At 34.9% G+C, this 18,677-nt stretch overlaps 1 protein-coding gene across 1 annotated transcript in view; it reads left to right on the top strand.

Moving 5' to 3' along the window:
• Nucleotides 1–8,494: 8,494 nt before the first annotated feature.
• LOC137404122 (5-methylcytosine rRNA methyltransferase NSUN4-like) overlaps nt 8,495–18,677 on the top strand; it is a 34,687-nt gene continuing 24,504 nt past the window's right edge. Inside the window, exons 1-5 of the mRNA XM_068090276.1 lie at nt 8,495–8,635; nt 9,578–9,817; nt 11,484–11,613; nt 15,315–15,476; nt 15,976–16,089. Of these exons, the coding sequence (XP_067946377.1) occupies nt 8,540–8,635; nt 9,578–9,817; nt 11,484–11,613; nt 15,315–15,476; nt 15,976–16,089 (742 nt within the window). The 5' untranslated portion in view covers nt 8,495–8,539. The remainder of the gene's footprint in view (nt 8,636–9,577; nt 9,818–11,483; nt 11,614–15,314; nt 15,477–15,975; nt 16,090–18,677) is intronic.

The raw sequence follows: 18,677 nt of genomic DNA, 5'->3' as shown, positions 1-18,677 counted from the left end.
TGTTACTCATTCCTTCAGCAAATAACTGGTTCTCTATAACCGAGTATGTAATGCTGATGAAGTGATAAATATTTTGGCCCCAGAATAATTTTGGCTAGGTTCAAATAAAACCGTCTACATTACGGTATATAATTGTAAGAATAAAACCTAAAAGTCGCATCCGTGAGCTTGAGGTGACCGAGTGTCTTACGAACACAAGTTTAGCGTTCAATAAGATGAACCTATTCAACTAGCCATAATAATTATATTTCATAAATGATGCAAACATGTCATAATCTATATATAAATATATATATATAAATGTTAGTGTCTGTCCAGTTATAGTGATGAAGTTTTAATAATGAAAAATTCGTTTTGTAGAGGATTCGAATTCACAACCTCCACTTCCTTACCCAGTGGATTATGCATGCAGCTAAGCATATCAATTACTAATAGTGAATACATTCATTACGCCGGCTAAAATACGCATAACAACGTTGCGTCACACGTAATGTTCAGCTGACCTCACTAGCAAATACCCAGCGGTGCATAGGTAATAAAAACAGTTCACAAACAGTTAAAAAAATAATGTAGTGTAAAGGTTGTATAGTAGGTAGAGTAAAGTGGGTACTGTAATATTTTATATGCTGTTTTTTATTACTCGTGCAACGCAGGGCATTCATCTAGTTAAATATCAAGTAAGCTTACCACATTTATCTTTAATTATCAAATTAATACAAAATATAAAAATTTGGCCACATTTTTATAATACATTAATTAATGTGAGAGAAGAGTTAATAATAAAACAAAGAACCAACGAATATTCCTTCTCTACTTTCAGAGGGTTTCTGTTCAGTAATCTAAGGTAGCAAGTGCCTTATAATTCTTTTAGCGGGCGAATTTTAGTCTGTATTTATACCAGCAAGCGCTTTAGTCTCCGTTAGCCGTTGAAACGCGTCATAATTTGAATTCTTTAGTTGGATACATAAGGCCTGATTGGTTTGCTAGTACAGTAGGCGTTTCTACAATGTAAATAATCAGTTCCGGGAATGTTTACTTTATAGGAAATTTATCTTATAAAAACAGTAAAATACATGTAAATTGCCTAATCCGTTCCAAGATCTTTTCAAACTCACCCCTTTGGCCATGCAGAAAGGAAAAACTGTCAAGCTAATAAAGCTGTCATTGACAATCAATCTCATCTGTTACCTGCGCTTTGAATAGCCATGCTACTACGCATATGGCCCCACACTGCACCTTACTTTTTCTACAATCTTGTTATGTCATGATTTAATGTGAAATAAAACAAACTAACCAAACTTTAAGTAACTCTTTTAGTTTGTGGGCTGTACCGTAACTGTAATATTTATTTTGGTATATACTGTATATTGGTTTGCATTGACAACTTTTCTCCTTTGTATGACCAATCTCACTGGTTTTGTAGACAGATATGTACGGTAATTTTACAACAAGTTGATGGGGACTGCACATTTACAACAATCTTATTTTTTCTAAACAGCAAAATTTATTCTGCAAAGTAAAACTAAGAACAAATATTTTGTACGTGTACAATAAGGCAGAACAACAAAATCTTCGTACTATGGAAAGCGGTTCTACCTGTCGCCGTCTATCTGTATCCAGAGGTTAAGATTAGAATAAAAGATAACTTTCGACTATACTCCAACTCGTGACATTCAAATTGGTAAATTGACGCTGTAACACCTGCACCAATCGATCGCCTTCAAGTATTTATGAACACTTGCACATCTATCCTATTCTCTGTTTCGTCGACACATTTGACGATCTATTATGCCGAACTAGCATTTCGCGAAAGTTATATATATATAATAGATATAACGCTATACTCACACGTCGTTTTTTCTTCCGCAAATGCGGCAAGATAAACTAACATTTATATTGAATTTAAAAACTTGCCCTACTTGACGCTTTACGTTATATTGAATTTTTTACATAGTACGAAGTAACAACTTCACATAAGTTTTCCACGTAATCTGAAATTTACGCTATAGAAGGTGTGTATTATAGGAGCGTCTACTGTATAGTTTTAGCCTTTGCTACTAGCTCTCTTCTCGGCTCTTCTCAGTGCCACCAACATCTAATGAGCAGTTGTCCTTTCGCTTTAGTAGTAGAAGATCTTTTTCATAGATTTTACGCAAATTTACTAAATTAAGGCAGTTTACCCTTTACACAATTTGAATTATGTGTTCTAGCTGGTCAGTAGTAAAACTAAACCTATTCATACAGTAATTCAACATACTTGTATGCATACTTATGTATGCATACATCATCTCGCATATGATGTATGTGAGATTTGACAGCGTGCTACCTGTTTTTCTATTAAAGGGGATGATGTTATATGGTCTTTCTGACTCATTAAATTAATGCTACATTTATAAAAGCAAACTTTTGTTCTCGCCGATACAAAATGTGTCCTCTTCTGCCTTTAGCATATGTAGACACCTAAATGCTTGTCAGAACTAATCTGGGTTAGGCTTTTAGCAGAACTCAGTGCACAACTCATAGCGTATTACTGACAATGTTACATTACTTCATCGGGCTATAAAGCTGTTGAAAGAATAAAATGATAGGTTGAAGTCTGCTTACGATATAGTTGTACTTTATACTTCCTGCCTCACCACATGTTCATGTAGCCTGTTCATTCCTCCACTACCAACTGATTCTTCTATAAGTTTCTTTAAAAAAAAACCAAAATGTGCCTAGCGCTTTTTGCGGTTTTTTTACTAGCCAAAGCCTGCTGCAGTAGTTTTAAAATATGTTAACTTATGTTAGCTATGTCTCAAAAAGTGAAATGCAGCAAACTACTACTAGTTTGCAGCAAAGTTACTCTGTGGTCACCATGAAAAAATCAAAAAGCCTGTTACTCATTCCTTCAGCAAATAACTGGTTCTCTATAACCGAGTATGTAATGCTGATGAAGTGATAAATATTTTGGCACCAGAATAATTTTGGCTAGGTTCAAATAAAACCGTCTACATTACGGTATATAATTTTAAGAATAAAACCTAAAAGTCGCATCCGTGAGCTTGAGGTGACCGAGTGTCTTACGAACACAAGTTTAGTGTTCAATAAGATGAACTTATTCAACTAGCCATAATAATTATATTCCATAAATGATGCAAACATGTCATAATCTATATATAAATATATATATATATATATATATAAATGTTAGTGTCTGTCCAGTTATAGTGATGAAGATTTAATTATGAAAAATTCGTTTTGTAGAGGATTTGAATTCACAACCTCCACTTCCTTACCCAGTGGATTATGCATGCAGCTAAGCAAATCAATTACTAATAGTGAATACATTCATTACGCCGGCTAAAATACGCATAACAACGTTGCGTCACACGTAATGTTCAGCTGACCTCACTAGCAAATACCCAGCGGTGCATAGGTAATAAAAACAGTTCACAAAAAACAGTTAAAAAAATAATGTAGTGTAAAGGTTGTATAGTAGGTAGAGTAAAGTGGGTACTGTAATATTTTATATGCTGTTTTTTATTACTCGTGCAACGCAGGGCATTCATCTAGTTAAATATCAAGTAAGCTTACCACATTTATCTTTAGTAAATCTACCAAGTTTCGTCGTAACCCTTTCATTCAGGTATGCATTTTAGTTTTTGCATCATTCATTTATTGCCTTTACCATCGAAGGCATTGCTGGTCTTTGATCAAATGAGCATGCCATATGTTGCAAGACTCTACCTTAGCGAGGATCTTACCTTGAAACACTAAACCAAAAGTCATTTACTGTTTTTCGTTTGTTATACAGGACAATCATTTTACATGAAAAATTAAAGCAGGTGGTTGGTAAGATCGATGTGTAAAATTGGCTAACAACCAATAACAGCCCTTCACATAACATTCTCTTACAGAGTTATAACTTGCTTTTTTTATTAAACTTGAAAAAAATATCTGAAAACATGTTCTTGTTAGAAAATAAAAATAGCAAAAATATTGGCTGACATGAACATATATATTTTTAATATAGGCTTTCGATGTACTTGTTAAGCTACTATTTTATGTTTTTGGTTTTATATAGTTTCATAAGATACAATATATAAAATTGAAAAATGCAAGATTGTTAGAATATTTTCTATCAGAAAAGTGCCTTCAGCCACTAATAATTTGGACTACAGTTTTATTTAGTGGTGTGTGGTTTTGTGAAGGATGGCTCTCTATATGACTTCCTTGGATCATCGGAAGCTCAAGGAATACTCTAAGGGCTAAGGAGAACTTTAGTCAGTACAGAGTGTAGTTGCTGAGAGTTAACTAAGGTTTCATAATGCTTGAGCGGATATAACAGAAACAGTTTCATCTCACATTATGCGCAAAATACTTAGACCAATAAACAAAGTTACCAACAAGTTAAACCAACAAACAATAAACAAACTTAAATAAATTCACTTCTCAAAGAGTCAAAGTGTGGAAATAGCAATATAGTGTTAATATAATGTTACAAATTAACTAAAAAGATAAGTTTCAAATTTTTGTAATTCATCCATGTTAACAATAAATTTTTTTTGCTAAACGATGTACTGTAATCCCACGACCAAACACGAGCGAAGCCATTGGTTTGGGAGATTTATGATAAATGCACATGTGCACTCAACTCCCAAAAAATTATTCGTTAACGGCCATCACCAAACCCTTTTAACGAAATCCTATCAACAAATTTAACTAATTTTCAGTAAAGTCATTTGTGTATAATAATGATACAAAACGCATATAAACCTATTTAAATATGTTACCAAGCCTTTGAAAGGTTACCGCAAATTCCTAAAACTAACCCATCTGATCGGATTATACGTAAATAGACAGATTTATTTGGCCGAAAATCGTTATTAAAACTTGCTAAGCCTCACATTTATCAAAGTTGAGACCGGAAATTAAAACGCCGAGCGACAGAGAATAGAACGATTAAGTGGTGCGCATTTCACGAAAGAAATAACGTGCACGTTTCACCAGTCTATAGCATTGTCGAATTGCCAAAGGTTTCTGTAATTAAATTAGGAGTACTGAAATCGTTTCATTTTTGCCGATTTAAAAGTAGCTGAGTACTTTGGTATTCTAACTGATGTCCAACGCAGTGTAAGTAAAGGAAATGACAATCATATTTTTTCTAACGGTTCTTATGAGATGAGTACAATAATTAATCATAAGTTTGGATGACTACAGAACAATGACTACGTAGTACAGATTTTCTAAAAATCTATATAAATATCACAACTTCTTGATATTGTAAGCTATGACGTTTTGAAATGTAAACAAAATTGTGCATTGGTTTTATATTATTACTATATTAATAATATTGGTTATTCTAATAATATCAGTGCATTTTACTTCTAATATTGGCCAATATTGCATTTCTCTTATTGCAGGGGGAGAGATATAAACATATAATCTTTTCCTTTCATTATTACTATTTGTTGTATATAATAACACCCGCACCCAGTACATTACAGCTACCATTGCAGTTATCCTATTGCACTGCAGTGTCATTTGACTGCTAATATTGCATTTCTCAACCATCAGTACCCTTTCTTTTTTTCCAATATCACTTTGGTCGTGGGCTGTAGGACATGGGAATTTATAGTAGTATAAGGTTGGTTTTCATGGCAGTAAGTATAATAGCGAGTAAAAGTACTGAACATCAACTGAAATGTGACAAAAAACAATACAACATAGTATAATAAAATAAAACAGCATATGTAACTAACCTGTAATCTCTAATAATCCCATGGTAATTGACAACTTAATAATTAAGAGTGGTAATTCAAATCTGGCTGCCTTCTACAGAAGCTAGAGAAACGTCACGCTATGAGTTAAGCAAAACCTTAGATTATGACTCAACGCTAGCAACTATCATTGGTCATCACGGATTAGGCCGATTTGACTTGGCATCAACTCCAGGAATGCTAAACTAATAAACTTTTTACATCTACGTTACAATTTGTTTGAGCTTTCTTTTTTTAATTTATGCCGAATTTGAAAAGCATATTTTTTTATAACTATATTTAATAATGCTGCATAAAAGCTCATTGCATTCATTGATAGGTTTGCTACAGTTTGCAACCAAAACGTTTTTTGATTTACAATAGAAGAGAAGTTAAGAGCATCGATCCATCGAAAACAGAGTTTAGATGGCATATATTCAAGAACAAGTGACATAAACAAACCGTGTTTATAATACATGCAGAAACAAAAATTATAGTTTTTAGAACAAATATTTGCATCGTTTGCTCGGTCAGTTGCGTTTTGATCGTTGCATTCGTTTGGACCCATTTTGTTTTCTTGTGGCTATTCAAAACCTTCCACAGCGTTGTCTGACCTCAACTCTTCTTCTGCACTGCTCAACTAGTCGATATTAGTGTCAAAACAACTTTTGTTTGCTGAGCGAAACTTACGTGTTGCTGTTTAAAATACCCTTTCCTTTTTGCGCAAATAAAAACACTTAGCCATGTGTAAGCTAGAGTTCAAGTAAATTCGAGACGAACAGACTTAACGAAAGGATTATGTAATTGTTATCTATGTAACCGAGTCATTATTAGTACCATTTTGTGGAAACTTTTCTAATGATCACTTCCTATTATGGGTTCGTCAAGATCAAAGTATGCCAAAGTTAATTTTAGTCATTCAATTAAAGGGTGGTGCTCCATTTTTCAACCCTTCTTTTATAGTGGCGTTCTACTAGAGGGTGGCATTCAAATTTAAGGTTTTCGATAACTTTGTAGTGGTATCTAGTAACAATTCAAATGTATCAACTAATACAGGACCATTGATGTATAACCTTCACTGTTATTTGCACAATTTTTTCTGATTATATATTTGTTTTGACACCATATTAAAGATCTTGGTCCTGCATTGACATGCCCAAGCTATAAGGCAGAGAACCCCTTGCTAGATCTGAAATATACATGTACATGTACCTTTCACGTTTTATGGTTTATGGTTTATCTTTTGATCTACAGACCTGGCATGCTTTGGCTCCAACCACACCTTTTGGTTAAAGAAACTTGTTGACATAAGTGAATTCATTTGGCTGGATGTGTGACTAATCTTTTGAATTATGAATAATAAATGACATGGTTTTGAGAAACAGACAACTGCTGTTATTGTACTTTTATCTGTTTTATTTTTCTCCTAGCAATAGCTGTACCCTCACTGCTTTTTGCTCACCTACTGCCAAATTTCTGTCAAACAGAAACCGAACTTCCTACGTCAGCATGTTAAAACCTAATGAATAGGTTGACCAGAAATAAATAATTATTTATTAATTAATTATTAAATAATTAATTAACCCAAATAAATATAAATTTGGTTTAAGAATGGTATTGTTGATAATGAGTAATATTTTTGTTGGAGAATGTTGTCCTGTCACATGCTAAGAAATTATCAAAAAAGTTGGCTAGCAGCCATTGTAAATGCTTTTTGTTAGTTTTTTATTTGATAATATCGAGTGGTACAAATTTATGTGTGGATGTATTTGTCGGACTTCTAAAAATAAGCAAAGCATATTCAATAATTCGTCTGGGTCATTATTTATGTTTGTATGCAGACTTCTGATAAAGCACCTGCTGCTCCTAATCAGTTGTGCTAGCCATGGACCAGTGTTGTGACACAAATTAAATACATAGCAATATCAAGGTGTGAGGAGTTGTGGGTTGTTGTTACTTTGATAGCATCCAGCTTTTAAACACTCCGTTCGCAATGGCTGATTGTAAATTTAATGACCAATATACGAGCTATACCACGTTCCATCATGCATTAGCAACGATGTAAAACTACTACCATTGTCAAACTGGCCCTCCAACTAGAAGGTCCAGGATCATAAATAATTAATAAATACATGTATCCCTTGTCAGCTGTTTTGCAATTCAGACGCTCTGTGGCAGTAATCCTTCACTTTTTTCAGTTAATTGGACAGACAACTCCCCGGGTGAAAAGTGAAAATCCACGAGATAAAAACTAATAAGCTCAAATCTAATAAAGTCATCTTGTTCATTAATCATAAGCAATTTGCTCTTTTTTTTAGACTCATTAGATGATTTTAAGGGTCAAGGGCATTTGAAAAACATGATAAAGGGTGTTACAAGTACTTTGCACTTTTACACCTCGCAAACAGTAACAAAAAATAAAGATTTGTGATGGCTGCTAGCGCAATAATGCTTGCAGATGGATTTCATTAGCCAGAGTATGAGAGAGATTTATGTATTTTATTTTTTTGTTCTTCGTTTTTTTCATAAAAATTCTTTACTTTGTGAAGTACTGTGAAAGATCAACCTTGAAGTGAGGAGGATTTTACTGTACAACTAAATTATTCTTTCGAGTTTGTGGCTGTTAATTGAAGACTAGATGCTTTATCTCACTTTTAATCACTTGTTCAACTTCAAGATGAACGGTTAGTCACAAATGTGTACATCATAAGTTTAACAAGCACTCGCTTAATAACTTGCTTGTTTTAGTGTGGGCCTACGATGAAATTTGCAAAGACTGGTTATCTACCACATCCTCAATGGCCACATCAATAGTCCGAGGGGTTGGAGCTGCGAAGCTTCAATACCGTTTGTTTCACAGCTCCTCGCTGTGCTGCCGGTACAAGAAAAAATGGGTATGGCTGACTTTCAGTTATGGCATTTCATGATATGATAGGCCGCTTTCTGTAATGAAAATTCTATTATGTGTAATGTATTATATTATCTAGTATTAAAATAGTATTATACTATACATTTCGTTGATATAATGTGTACTTAGAATGATCTTTTTTCAAATAGCTGTATATTCTATAAAAGTTTGGTTTTTAACATGAGTGCATTTTCTGGTCTTCAAATGAGTTTTTCTCCCAATTTCTTTCAGTTTAAGATAGGTATTTTTTTGAGTTTAAGTCTTGCATAAAATTTTAGTAAATTTTATTAGAAAGTATCAATATTTTTCCATCATTTGCATAAAAGTTTAGTTGATTTTATCAAAAAGTATCGGTATTTTTCCATAATTTGTGATTGTCTTTGAGGTGATCTGACTGCCATGATGTTTTAAGATTAAAATCGATAAAGCTGGATCGCGGTTAAAACGCTCAGATCAAGCGAATGTGCGATTATGATGTCTATCGTTCCAAAGAGACTGACAGAATAGAGACGGGTAGTGTTGAAATTTGAACGCAATATCTTATAGCAACTATAGCGATGATAGCAACTAGTGACATCATTTCACATGTAATTTTCTTCTGAGCATTTTAATTGCGATCAAGTTTTATCGATTTTTATCTTGAAACATCCTGGCAGTCAAATCACTTCAAACATAAAAAAATTGCAAATGGTAGAAAAATACTTTCTGACAAAAGCTACTAAAATTTTTGTAAGTTCATCTCTAATCCAATGCTGACTTCTAATATAGCTGAAAATGCAGTGGAATGTTTCATAAATTGAGAGTTATCTAAATGATGCTAAAGTTCTACAAAAACGATCGCAAATGATAGATAAAAACCGATACTTCCTGATAATATTTACTGAAATTTTGTGCAAATTCAGCTTTAGAGTTTGTTTTTGGTTTATAGGTTGAAATGGGAAGAAAAAAAGTTCTGCCTCGAGAACTGGCCTTGTCATACTTTGACACTTACTACCCTAAAGTATATGGAGAGAAATGTTGGGAAGACAGTCGGGAAGCTATGCTTAGAAAGAAGAAAAAATACTGCGCTCTGGTTAACAACTTTGCGAATGCCCAGCAGACGATGGACAATCTTATGGCGGAGCAGCAAGCTTTTGATATGTTTTCTCTCAGCGGGGACAAGTTAGATGTGAGCGTAACTCATGTTTCTAACATTTTAGGGATATTCAATCATTTGGTGCGTAGTGTAGATGTTTTCTTATGTATGATTTACATGTATGTACAGTCTAGCCTCTACTTGCAATGACTTCAATGACATCCAAACATTATGCCAAATTTGAGTGAATAATTGGCTCTACACTATAAAGTAATTTTCAACATTCAAAGTTTCTCCAAACATAGGAATCGATGTGTAAGTTAACAGTTTTTGATACATAGTTTTTTTCTGTATAGTATTCTTCATTGAATAGCATCAATGATATACAGCCCCCTCACAGTGGGGTCTGTATATCATTGATAGCATTAAACATGGCTTCTAACCTTGCGATTTTAGTTTTCAAACAACCAAAAACTCAAGATGCCAAGTGTGAGTAGCAGTATTGATAGGGAGTCAAGGGTGAGTAGCAGTATTGATAGGGAGTCAAGTGTGAGTAGTAGTATTGATAGGGAGTCAAGGGAGAGTAGCAGTATTGATAGGGAGTCAAGGGAGAGTAGCAGTATTGATAGGGAGTCAAGCGTGAGTAGCAGTATTGATAGGCAGTCAAGGGTGAGTAGCAGTATTGGTAGGGAGTCAAGGGTGAGTAGCAGTATTGATAGGGAGTCAAGGGTGAGTAGCAGTATTGATAGGGAGTCAAGGGTGAGTAGCAGTATTGATAGGGAGTCAAGGGTGAGTAGCAGTATTGATAGGGTGTCAAGGGTGAGTAGCAGTATTGATAGGGAGTCAAGGGTGAGTAGCAGTATTGATAGGGAGTCAAGCGTGAGTAGCAGTATTGATAGGGAGTCAAGGGTGAGTAGTAGTATTGATAGGGAGTCAAGGGTGAGTAGCAGTATTGATAGGGAGTCAAGGGTGAGTAGCAGTATTGATAGGGTGTCAAGCGTGAGTAGCGGTATTGATAGGGAGTCAAGGGTGAGTAGCAGTATTGATAGGCAGTCAAGCGTGAGTAGTAGTATTGATAGGGAGTCAAGCGTGAGTAGCAGTATTGATAGGGAGTCAAGCGTGAGTAGTAGTATTGATAGGGAGTCAAGCGTGAGTAGTAGTGTAGATGAATAAAGGATGAAAGCACTGCTTTTTAGGTTTGACGCATTTGCTAGTTAGTTACTAGCCTTCCAAGCGGTTTAATAGGAACCACAGTTCTTGAAAGTGATACAAAAGAAAAGTCTGAAGCTAGTAAAAGTGCCGAGGCTGATTTACTAAGATAAAATGTATTAAATGTGAAAATATACATAAATTGGATACATATAAATTAGTTTAGAGTTGACATAGTCTCAGTTAGACCAGTTTTGCAGCCTTATCAGTACCTTTACCTACACATCCATCCAGCGCTACATCTTTGTTTATTTGTTTCCAGTGTAAAATGAAGCGTTCGTAAAAAGCTCTTTTTACTGATTATTACTTTATTAATTTAGTTTTTTATGTATAATTTATTTTTTATATAGTTTGATGAATTTGTTTTAATTCTAGCTACCTAAACTACATGTACTTAGACTTTCAGTTGCTGAATGAATTAAATGAAATGTAATCTAGTCTCATAAGAATATTCTTTTGTTAAAATGTCTGACGGTTTTCAGAAATGTTTGAAGAAAATCTTGTAACAAATTATCTTTGTATGTTGGGGTTCAAGTTGAATATTCTCCAGGTGCCATATGCAGTGCCCCTGCAAAGGAATGACAAGGAAGAGGAGGAGGATGAATTGGCAGGGATGTCGATAGACATGAGTGATGCCATGCCCTCCAGACAACCTGTCGAATATGAACAGACACCAGAAGGTAAACATATTAATTAATATTCTCCTGCCAACTCTACCGATGGCTGCTATAACACATTCACATACATTCACTGCTATTCACATACTCTTTTACATTCTAATCTGTAAAAACACTAAGCCAGGTAAGCGAATTTGCCTTTAAAAATATGGTTTAGACTGAGTATATGATGAAATATACATAGACATAGAGAACAGTTACTAACAAGCAGGCATAGACATAGAGAACAGTTACTAACAACTAGGCATACACATAGAGAGTAGTTAATAATAATTAGGCATAGACATAGAGTAGTTGGTAATAACTAGGCATAGACATAGAGAGTATTTAGTAACAACTAGGCATAGACATAGAGAACAGTTACTAACAACTAGGCATACACATAGAGAGTAGTTAGTAATAACTAGGCATACACATAGAGAGTAATAACTAGGCATAGACATAGAGAGTAGTTAGGAATAACTAGGCATAGACATAGAGAGTAGTTAGGAACAACTAGGCATAGACATAGAGAGTATTTAGTAACAACTGGGCATAGACAGAGAACAGTTACTTACAACTAGGCATAGAGAGTAGTTAGTAACAAGTACGTTTTATTATGTGAACACAATGTTTTTTGTTCCCTAGTTTTTTTCGCCATACGACTTGGTCAAAAATGTTTTTCGAAATTGAAATTTAGTGATCAGTGTGCTGAATACGTTGGGATCACGAAGATGCTGCTATGCTATTCCTCGAAATCCTTCCCCCAACGCCTGAAAGAGATACAATGCCCGCTCTCCCCCCCTCCTCTCCCCCTCTCCTCTCCACCTCTCTTCTTCTCCTCTCCGTCTCTCCCCCTTTACTCTCTGCCCCTCTCCCTCTCTTTTTCAATTCAGCATTCTTCGTGTTTCGTAAATGCTTGATATTGCATGATTGAAATGAAAATTAGCCAAAAGTAAGAGAAAGTGAAAATTACTATAAATAAATATTACTATAAAATTACTATAATATTTACTATAAACTTAGTTCATTATACGTATATAACTATGTAACTACATATATAACATGAATTTGTCAGCCATGGGTCCTGGGTCAAGTAAAGAAACTATTTTGTTGCAATAAAAATTTTATTGCAGATCTTAATCACTAAATATACTAAAGTTACATAGGGAACTATAGTTACTATGGTCAATATACTATTTTGTTAATGATTTTTAACATGTACAGGATTTATATAAAATTTTGATGATTTTTACCTGGGGGTGTTTGTATTAGATAATTACTGAGTTTCTATACCACTCTATGCGTCTATACGACATTTTCGCCTTACGATGCTAACACCAGAACGAATTAATGTCGCATGGCGAGAGTTCACTGTACAAAGCCATTAGTTCGCTCTACTTTTTGTTGGAAGGCTGATAAGTGCGGATCTCAGCTGAATGATTGATAAATCATCTACACTTCAACTTTTCTCTTGTTTCGCCAAAATATGTGAGAAAATCCATCATAATTTTTTCACCGGCAGCTTCAACTTCTTTGTCATTTTAAGATATCTTAGGGTAAGATTTAAGATCTTAGGGCAGGCAATCACTATGTTTCCATGGTGCGCAGTACTGCGAAGCAGCCCCCTCCGAAGTCGAGGGGATTGTACGTTTCCATGCTGCGCAGTGGTTTTCAGCAAATACCGCAAATTAGCCAGAGAAGAGAAATTGTATAAATCGAATCGCCTGATGGAGAAATAGAATCGATCACGGATACCGAACGTCATAAACAGTCTTTTTTATTATTCTGTCGTCATTATACTTTTATTTACAATACACATTCACAAGGTTTTACAAACCTTAACACACTTTTTACATAGTAATATATTTTTAATAAGTATTTTTAAGTAATATATTATTTAAACGTTAATTTAGGACTTGCCACCTATTTTTCGAAGTGTTGGCATCGATAACAAAGTCCAGGAAAGTAATCACCTTATCATCCTCGTGAATGCAGACTATAATTAAGTTTATGTGAAAGAAGATCGGAAGAATAGTAAAAAAACAAGATTAGCAGAACAACCTTTGTACTAGTTTATGGCCATCGAAAAATCTGTCTCCACGGCATGAGAGCTATGCGCAGCCACTGCGCAGCCACTGCGCAGTCGCTGTTTCCTTGCTGCGAATTTGCACTGGCTTCGCACTGATCAGTGCGCAGTGATTTCAGTGCGAAGACGCCGTTTCCATGATTCGGAGATAGCGCAACTCCGAAGCACTGCGCATCATGGAAACATAGTGAATGATAACACAGTAACCCCTCCTACTGGTCTGGGGTTTTGTTCAAGACCAACCTATTCAATGGGAATTTCTGCAGAATACAAACTATTTTTTATGAATATGAACCATAATGTTAACTCTTCAGAATACTTATACTGCTTTTTAAACTTTTATAATTAAAATATTATTATAATTATATTAGAATAATAATAATGGATGTTATATGTAGTACAATGTATATGTATTAATAATATAGATGTTAAAACATGCACACATCATTGTACACGGACATACTTGTACAGTATATTATATACTAGCTGAAGGCCCGCCGTTGCACAGGTAATAACATAATTACCGAATGAATTTGAGTAACTCACCTCGTAAGCTGGTACTTTAAATATTTAGTAAAATAATAGTTGTGTTTGAAACTAGCTTAATAATCAGCTGTAACGATCAACGGTGGTAATTAATAACTCCAAGAACTTCAAGTTTGAATATTTTAATCGATGTAATGAATATCCTCACAATCGTTCATCACTTTGATCGTGGTGTAGTGGTTTAGATTGCTGGTCTTCAGACCTGGAGGTGCTGAGATCAAGTCCTTTGCGCAGCGAACTTTTCATTGCTGGATTGTAATCGCTGTAACTGGACACATGGACAGACAAAAACTAAAGATCAACAGAAAACAAACTTGAAGGTTTATAGATACAGTAGTGAGATCTATGAGAGTTGAACAAGAACTGACCGGCAAAGCACGGCTGGGGTGACAATCATAGGAGTTATGTCAATGCTAAAGATTTAAGAATTATTTAGCCAATTAGGATCAGAATAGCAAAATGATGAAAAGCGGTTATTTGCGATTCTCTGTAGGTGAAGGACGAGAAATGGTCAAGTTTTATTCAATAGTTGAAAAGTGATCTCTGGCTAATCTTGTAAGGATTCTAGTTTTATCTCTGACATTAACTAGCTTGTAGCTAAGATGTTTCATACGAATAACCTGTGTGCAACACATTCATGCTGTGTATTATGCCTATTCGGTGGCTTTCATATATAAGAAGTAAATGAATTGAAGTGGTCTTGATTGACTTTCAGCTTATATTAACTTGAGTATATATATATATATATTATATATAATATATATTAACTTGAGAACTAATATTTCAAGCCGGAGAATGCCCTTAAGCTTTAGTATGCACGGTCTGAATATTCGTGCTTGTGAGTAATATTGTTCGTTATGAAAAGAAAGTCAAATGTTTGTACATGGAAGAGAGAGGATAACTCTCGATTGTCACCATGTATAATTCATAAACATCTTCAGTACAGTGACTTGCAGTGTGTTGCTATACATATCCAAATGAAGGCCACAAAAAACTTGCGATACGACGAAGCTACGATGGTTAAGGCCAAGGAATAGGAGAGATTACTGTACATAGACTAAGTAATCATTTGCTACCATTTTATTGCCAGGTTTTGTGATACCTAAAGTTGCCGAAGGAGAAGGAGAGGTACCCTACTACGCCCCCGACTTGTATGACTATGTGCCAGCTGTGCGCAAGATCACAAGCAAAGAAGAACTTGAACAGGACATGGAAAGGCAAATGCTTCTCCTTGACACCGACCCTGGCATAGGTATGGGTGGCTGGCTGTCCTCCCTGTATACATACTCTCATGCAGATGAGTCAGGGGCTACATGGGTCAAGCATACACATTGATGTTCTCTGCACAATATTTTATATGAAATCACTAATTTTCACAATATTTGGATTGGTAATCTATATTGTCATAGATGGGTGTACATGTTAAGCCTTCAAAAATATATTTTCCATTCTTTTCGATTTGTTTGTCGAGAAAAAAATGTCAAAATTTTAATAGGTAGGCATGTCATCTTCGATAACTTTTTAAAACGAAAAAGTGGGCTTATTGTGATCCATGATAGCCATCGAGAGAAACACTGATACCACTGAAAGCATACACTAAACACTTAAGTGTGAAATATTGGCTTTATCAACCACTTGTAGTACTCCCACATTAAAAGCAGTAGTTATATATCCCTCTCCGAGGTGTCGTGCATTCTTGCCATGTGTTGTTGTGTCAGAATGGCAACAGATGGTATATTATTCGATTGCAGAGATTTCTTCTGCTGGTCACCTGACAATCCCTCCCAAGCTTCGATGTCACATTCACCCGATTGGCCAATCACAGTCATTTTATTCTCCCAAGGTTGATGAAAGCAAGCTCCTGAGTAAGTAGTAAAATCTTAAACAATTTCATTTTATCAGCAGATGTTGACCTCTAGAATTGCTAAAAACAGTTGCTGTGATGTCATAAGCAGGAGTCCTAGCATCTTTTGTTTAGTAGTAAGAAGGATAGTTATGATGTCACTGCGAGCATTTCACAGGTGTACTAGTTACCGTACTTTCCGGACTATAAACCGCACCCTTATACAAGCCGCATCTGCTTTATTTTTCAAAAAAACGATAATAAAACAATACATAGGCCGCACCTTTGTATAGGCTGCAGAACTCAGGACGGTGCTTTTTAACACGCCAGCGACTTTGCTGTTTAAAACGGAACAGTGCCTGACGGAGTGCCTAACGGAACAGTACCGTTAGGTATTGTTTCGTATTTTCTTTCACCGCTAAAGGAGCGCTAACCGGAGATTCTGGCTAATGCGCTCTAGCGGTGAAAGAAAAAGCCACAGAATAGCTGCACCCTTATATAAGTCGCAGGGCTCAAATCATCAGAAAAAAGTAGTGGCTAGTAGTCCGGAGAGTACGGTATGTGTACACCTGTATTTAATGATATTTAATATAGGTGTGCACATATTATATTTATATATATTTAATATATATATATGAATATATATAATATATATTTTAAATATATATTATATATGTTTAATATATATATTTAAGTATATTTAAATTGAAATATATTAAATATATTTAATTAAAAATATTAATATTTTATAATATTACTTTATTTAATTTATATTTAATGGTACCTCTAATTATATGGAAAATGTGGTTTGTATATATTTCGTATATACCCTGTCACTCTCGTCGCTGAAGCTGCCCATGGAATATACATTGTGACAATCGAGAGTTATCTCCTCTCTCATATATACAAACAAGACTTCCCTCTCATAACAAACCCAGTTAATCACAAGTACAAATATTCAGACCAGATCAGGTGTATACTAAATTGGTTAATTGTATACTAAATCGTACCTTAATTGGTTAGGTTATCACCTGGTGAACGGGAGGTTCTGAGATCAAATCCAAAGCGAAGTGGATCTTTTATTCCTAGATTGTAATAGCTATTAATAGCTGGACACGCCGAATGACAGACTTTGAGATTTAGATATATAGATGGACATGTTGATGAACTTCTTATTGATAGATTGTTGACAGTCGAACGATTAGGTTTTGCCATTAGCAGTACCTAAATTTGCTGCATACCAGCGATTTGATGGTTTTTATTGCGAGTGGAAACAGGTCATAACAAGTATTCAAAAGGTTTGACGATTTCTCCAATTTAACTCATCTTTAGATCGCAAAGATGTTGACATTTCACACTTACGGTAGTACTTTAGGCTAACGGTATGAGAGGCTGAGTGGCTATGCATAAATGGCACAGCAATCCTCGCTAAGGACTGTTTTATGCCAAGCAACCTTGAATTTTTGCTAAAACTTGTTCTTGTTCTTTTTGGTTGGTAAAAATCATTAGCGTTGATATTTAATTGACAAACCTTAAATTGAGCAAATAAACCAAAAAGGTTTCGTTTTGTCAGCATAAGCTTTATCGTAGTTTCTGATTTAGCACTGTACATGGTGTACATGGTGTAGCGATATTCTTGACTTCAACTAGATTGAACTCATCTTCTCCAGATATACTGTCTAATCATATGAATCATTAACGTTGTTTACGCAACGTAATTATACTATTGACAATTTATTACTCTCTGTTATACTTTATTACTCTTCTAACCATGTCAGCGACAGTTTGGAATCATGGTGGCGAACCATTATTTCAAATCCAATACCTTTGGACGATGGTAACACGTAAATCATGTGTGATCTAGTTATTTTTGAATTAACAAATCATCTGTTGTTAATTAACATCTGTTTACTTTTTACTTATGAAAGCGATGTAATTTCTTAATCTGTCATTCGTTTATCCAGTTACAGCGATAAAGCTTTAGGTAGGAAATCTACTTCACAGAGGATTTGATCTCAAAACCTCCAGGTCTACAGACAGGCTATCTAAACTGATAGACTACATGTCCAACTGACCGTAGCGAATAATAATGAAACACTCATTTATTACATCGATTAAAATGTGCATAATGATGTTGAGTCACATGTAACGATTACCATGATTACAGTAATTTATTACCGAGCGATTAAAGCTTTGTATGGCCTCACGGCTGAATGGCCGGCGTTGCGCGGGTAATAAAAACAGTTTATAAACAGTTGCAGGTAGTGTAGTAAGTAAGGTAATGTGGGTAGTGTAATATTTATAAGCTGCTTTTTACTACACGCGCAATGCAGGGCCTTCAGCTAGTTAAATCATAAACTCAACTTGTACATATCTGAAGTCTATTTGTTAACAACATTTCAACCTACTACAGTTCTCTACCTGCGATCACCTCAACATTCGTGTTTTCTGACAAGACAAAAGCCCACAAGGTAATTTCTTTCCCAAAATCTTTTGCGGTTTTTCAAGACATCGTCGTGTTGTGAAGGGGTTGTTGAAAATTAAAAATAAAATAGATGAGTGATATAAATAAATATAAACAAAAGTATGAACTGAATTAAGTAACATAAG

This window comes from Watersipora subatra, chromosome 9 (assembly GCF_963576615.1).
Source record: "Watersipora subatra chromosome 9, tzWatSuba1.1, whole genome shotgun sequence".
Lineage (NCBI taxonomy): Eukaryota > Metazoa > Bryozoa > Gymnolaemata > Cheilostomatida > Watersiporidae > Watersipora > Watersipora subatra.
Note: the sequence above shows the minus strand (reverse complement) of the source record. Positions and strands in the feature narration are given on the sequence as shown.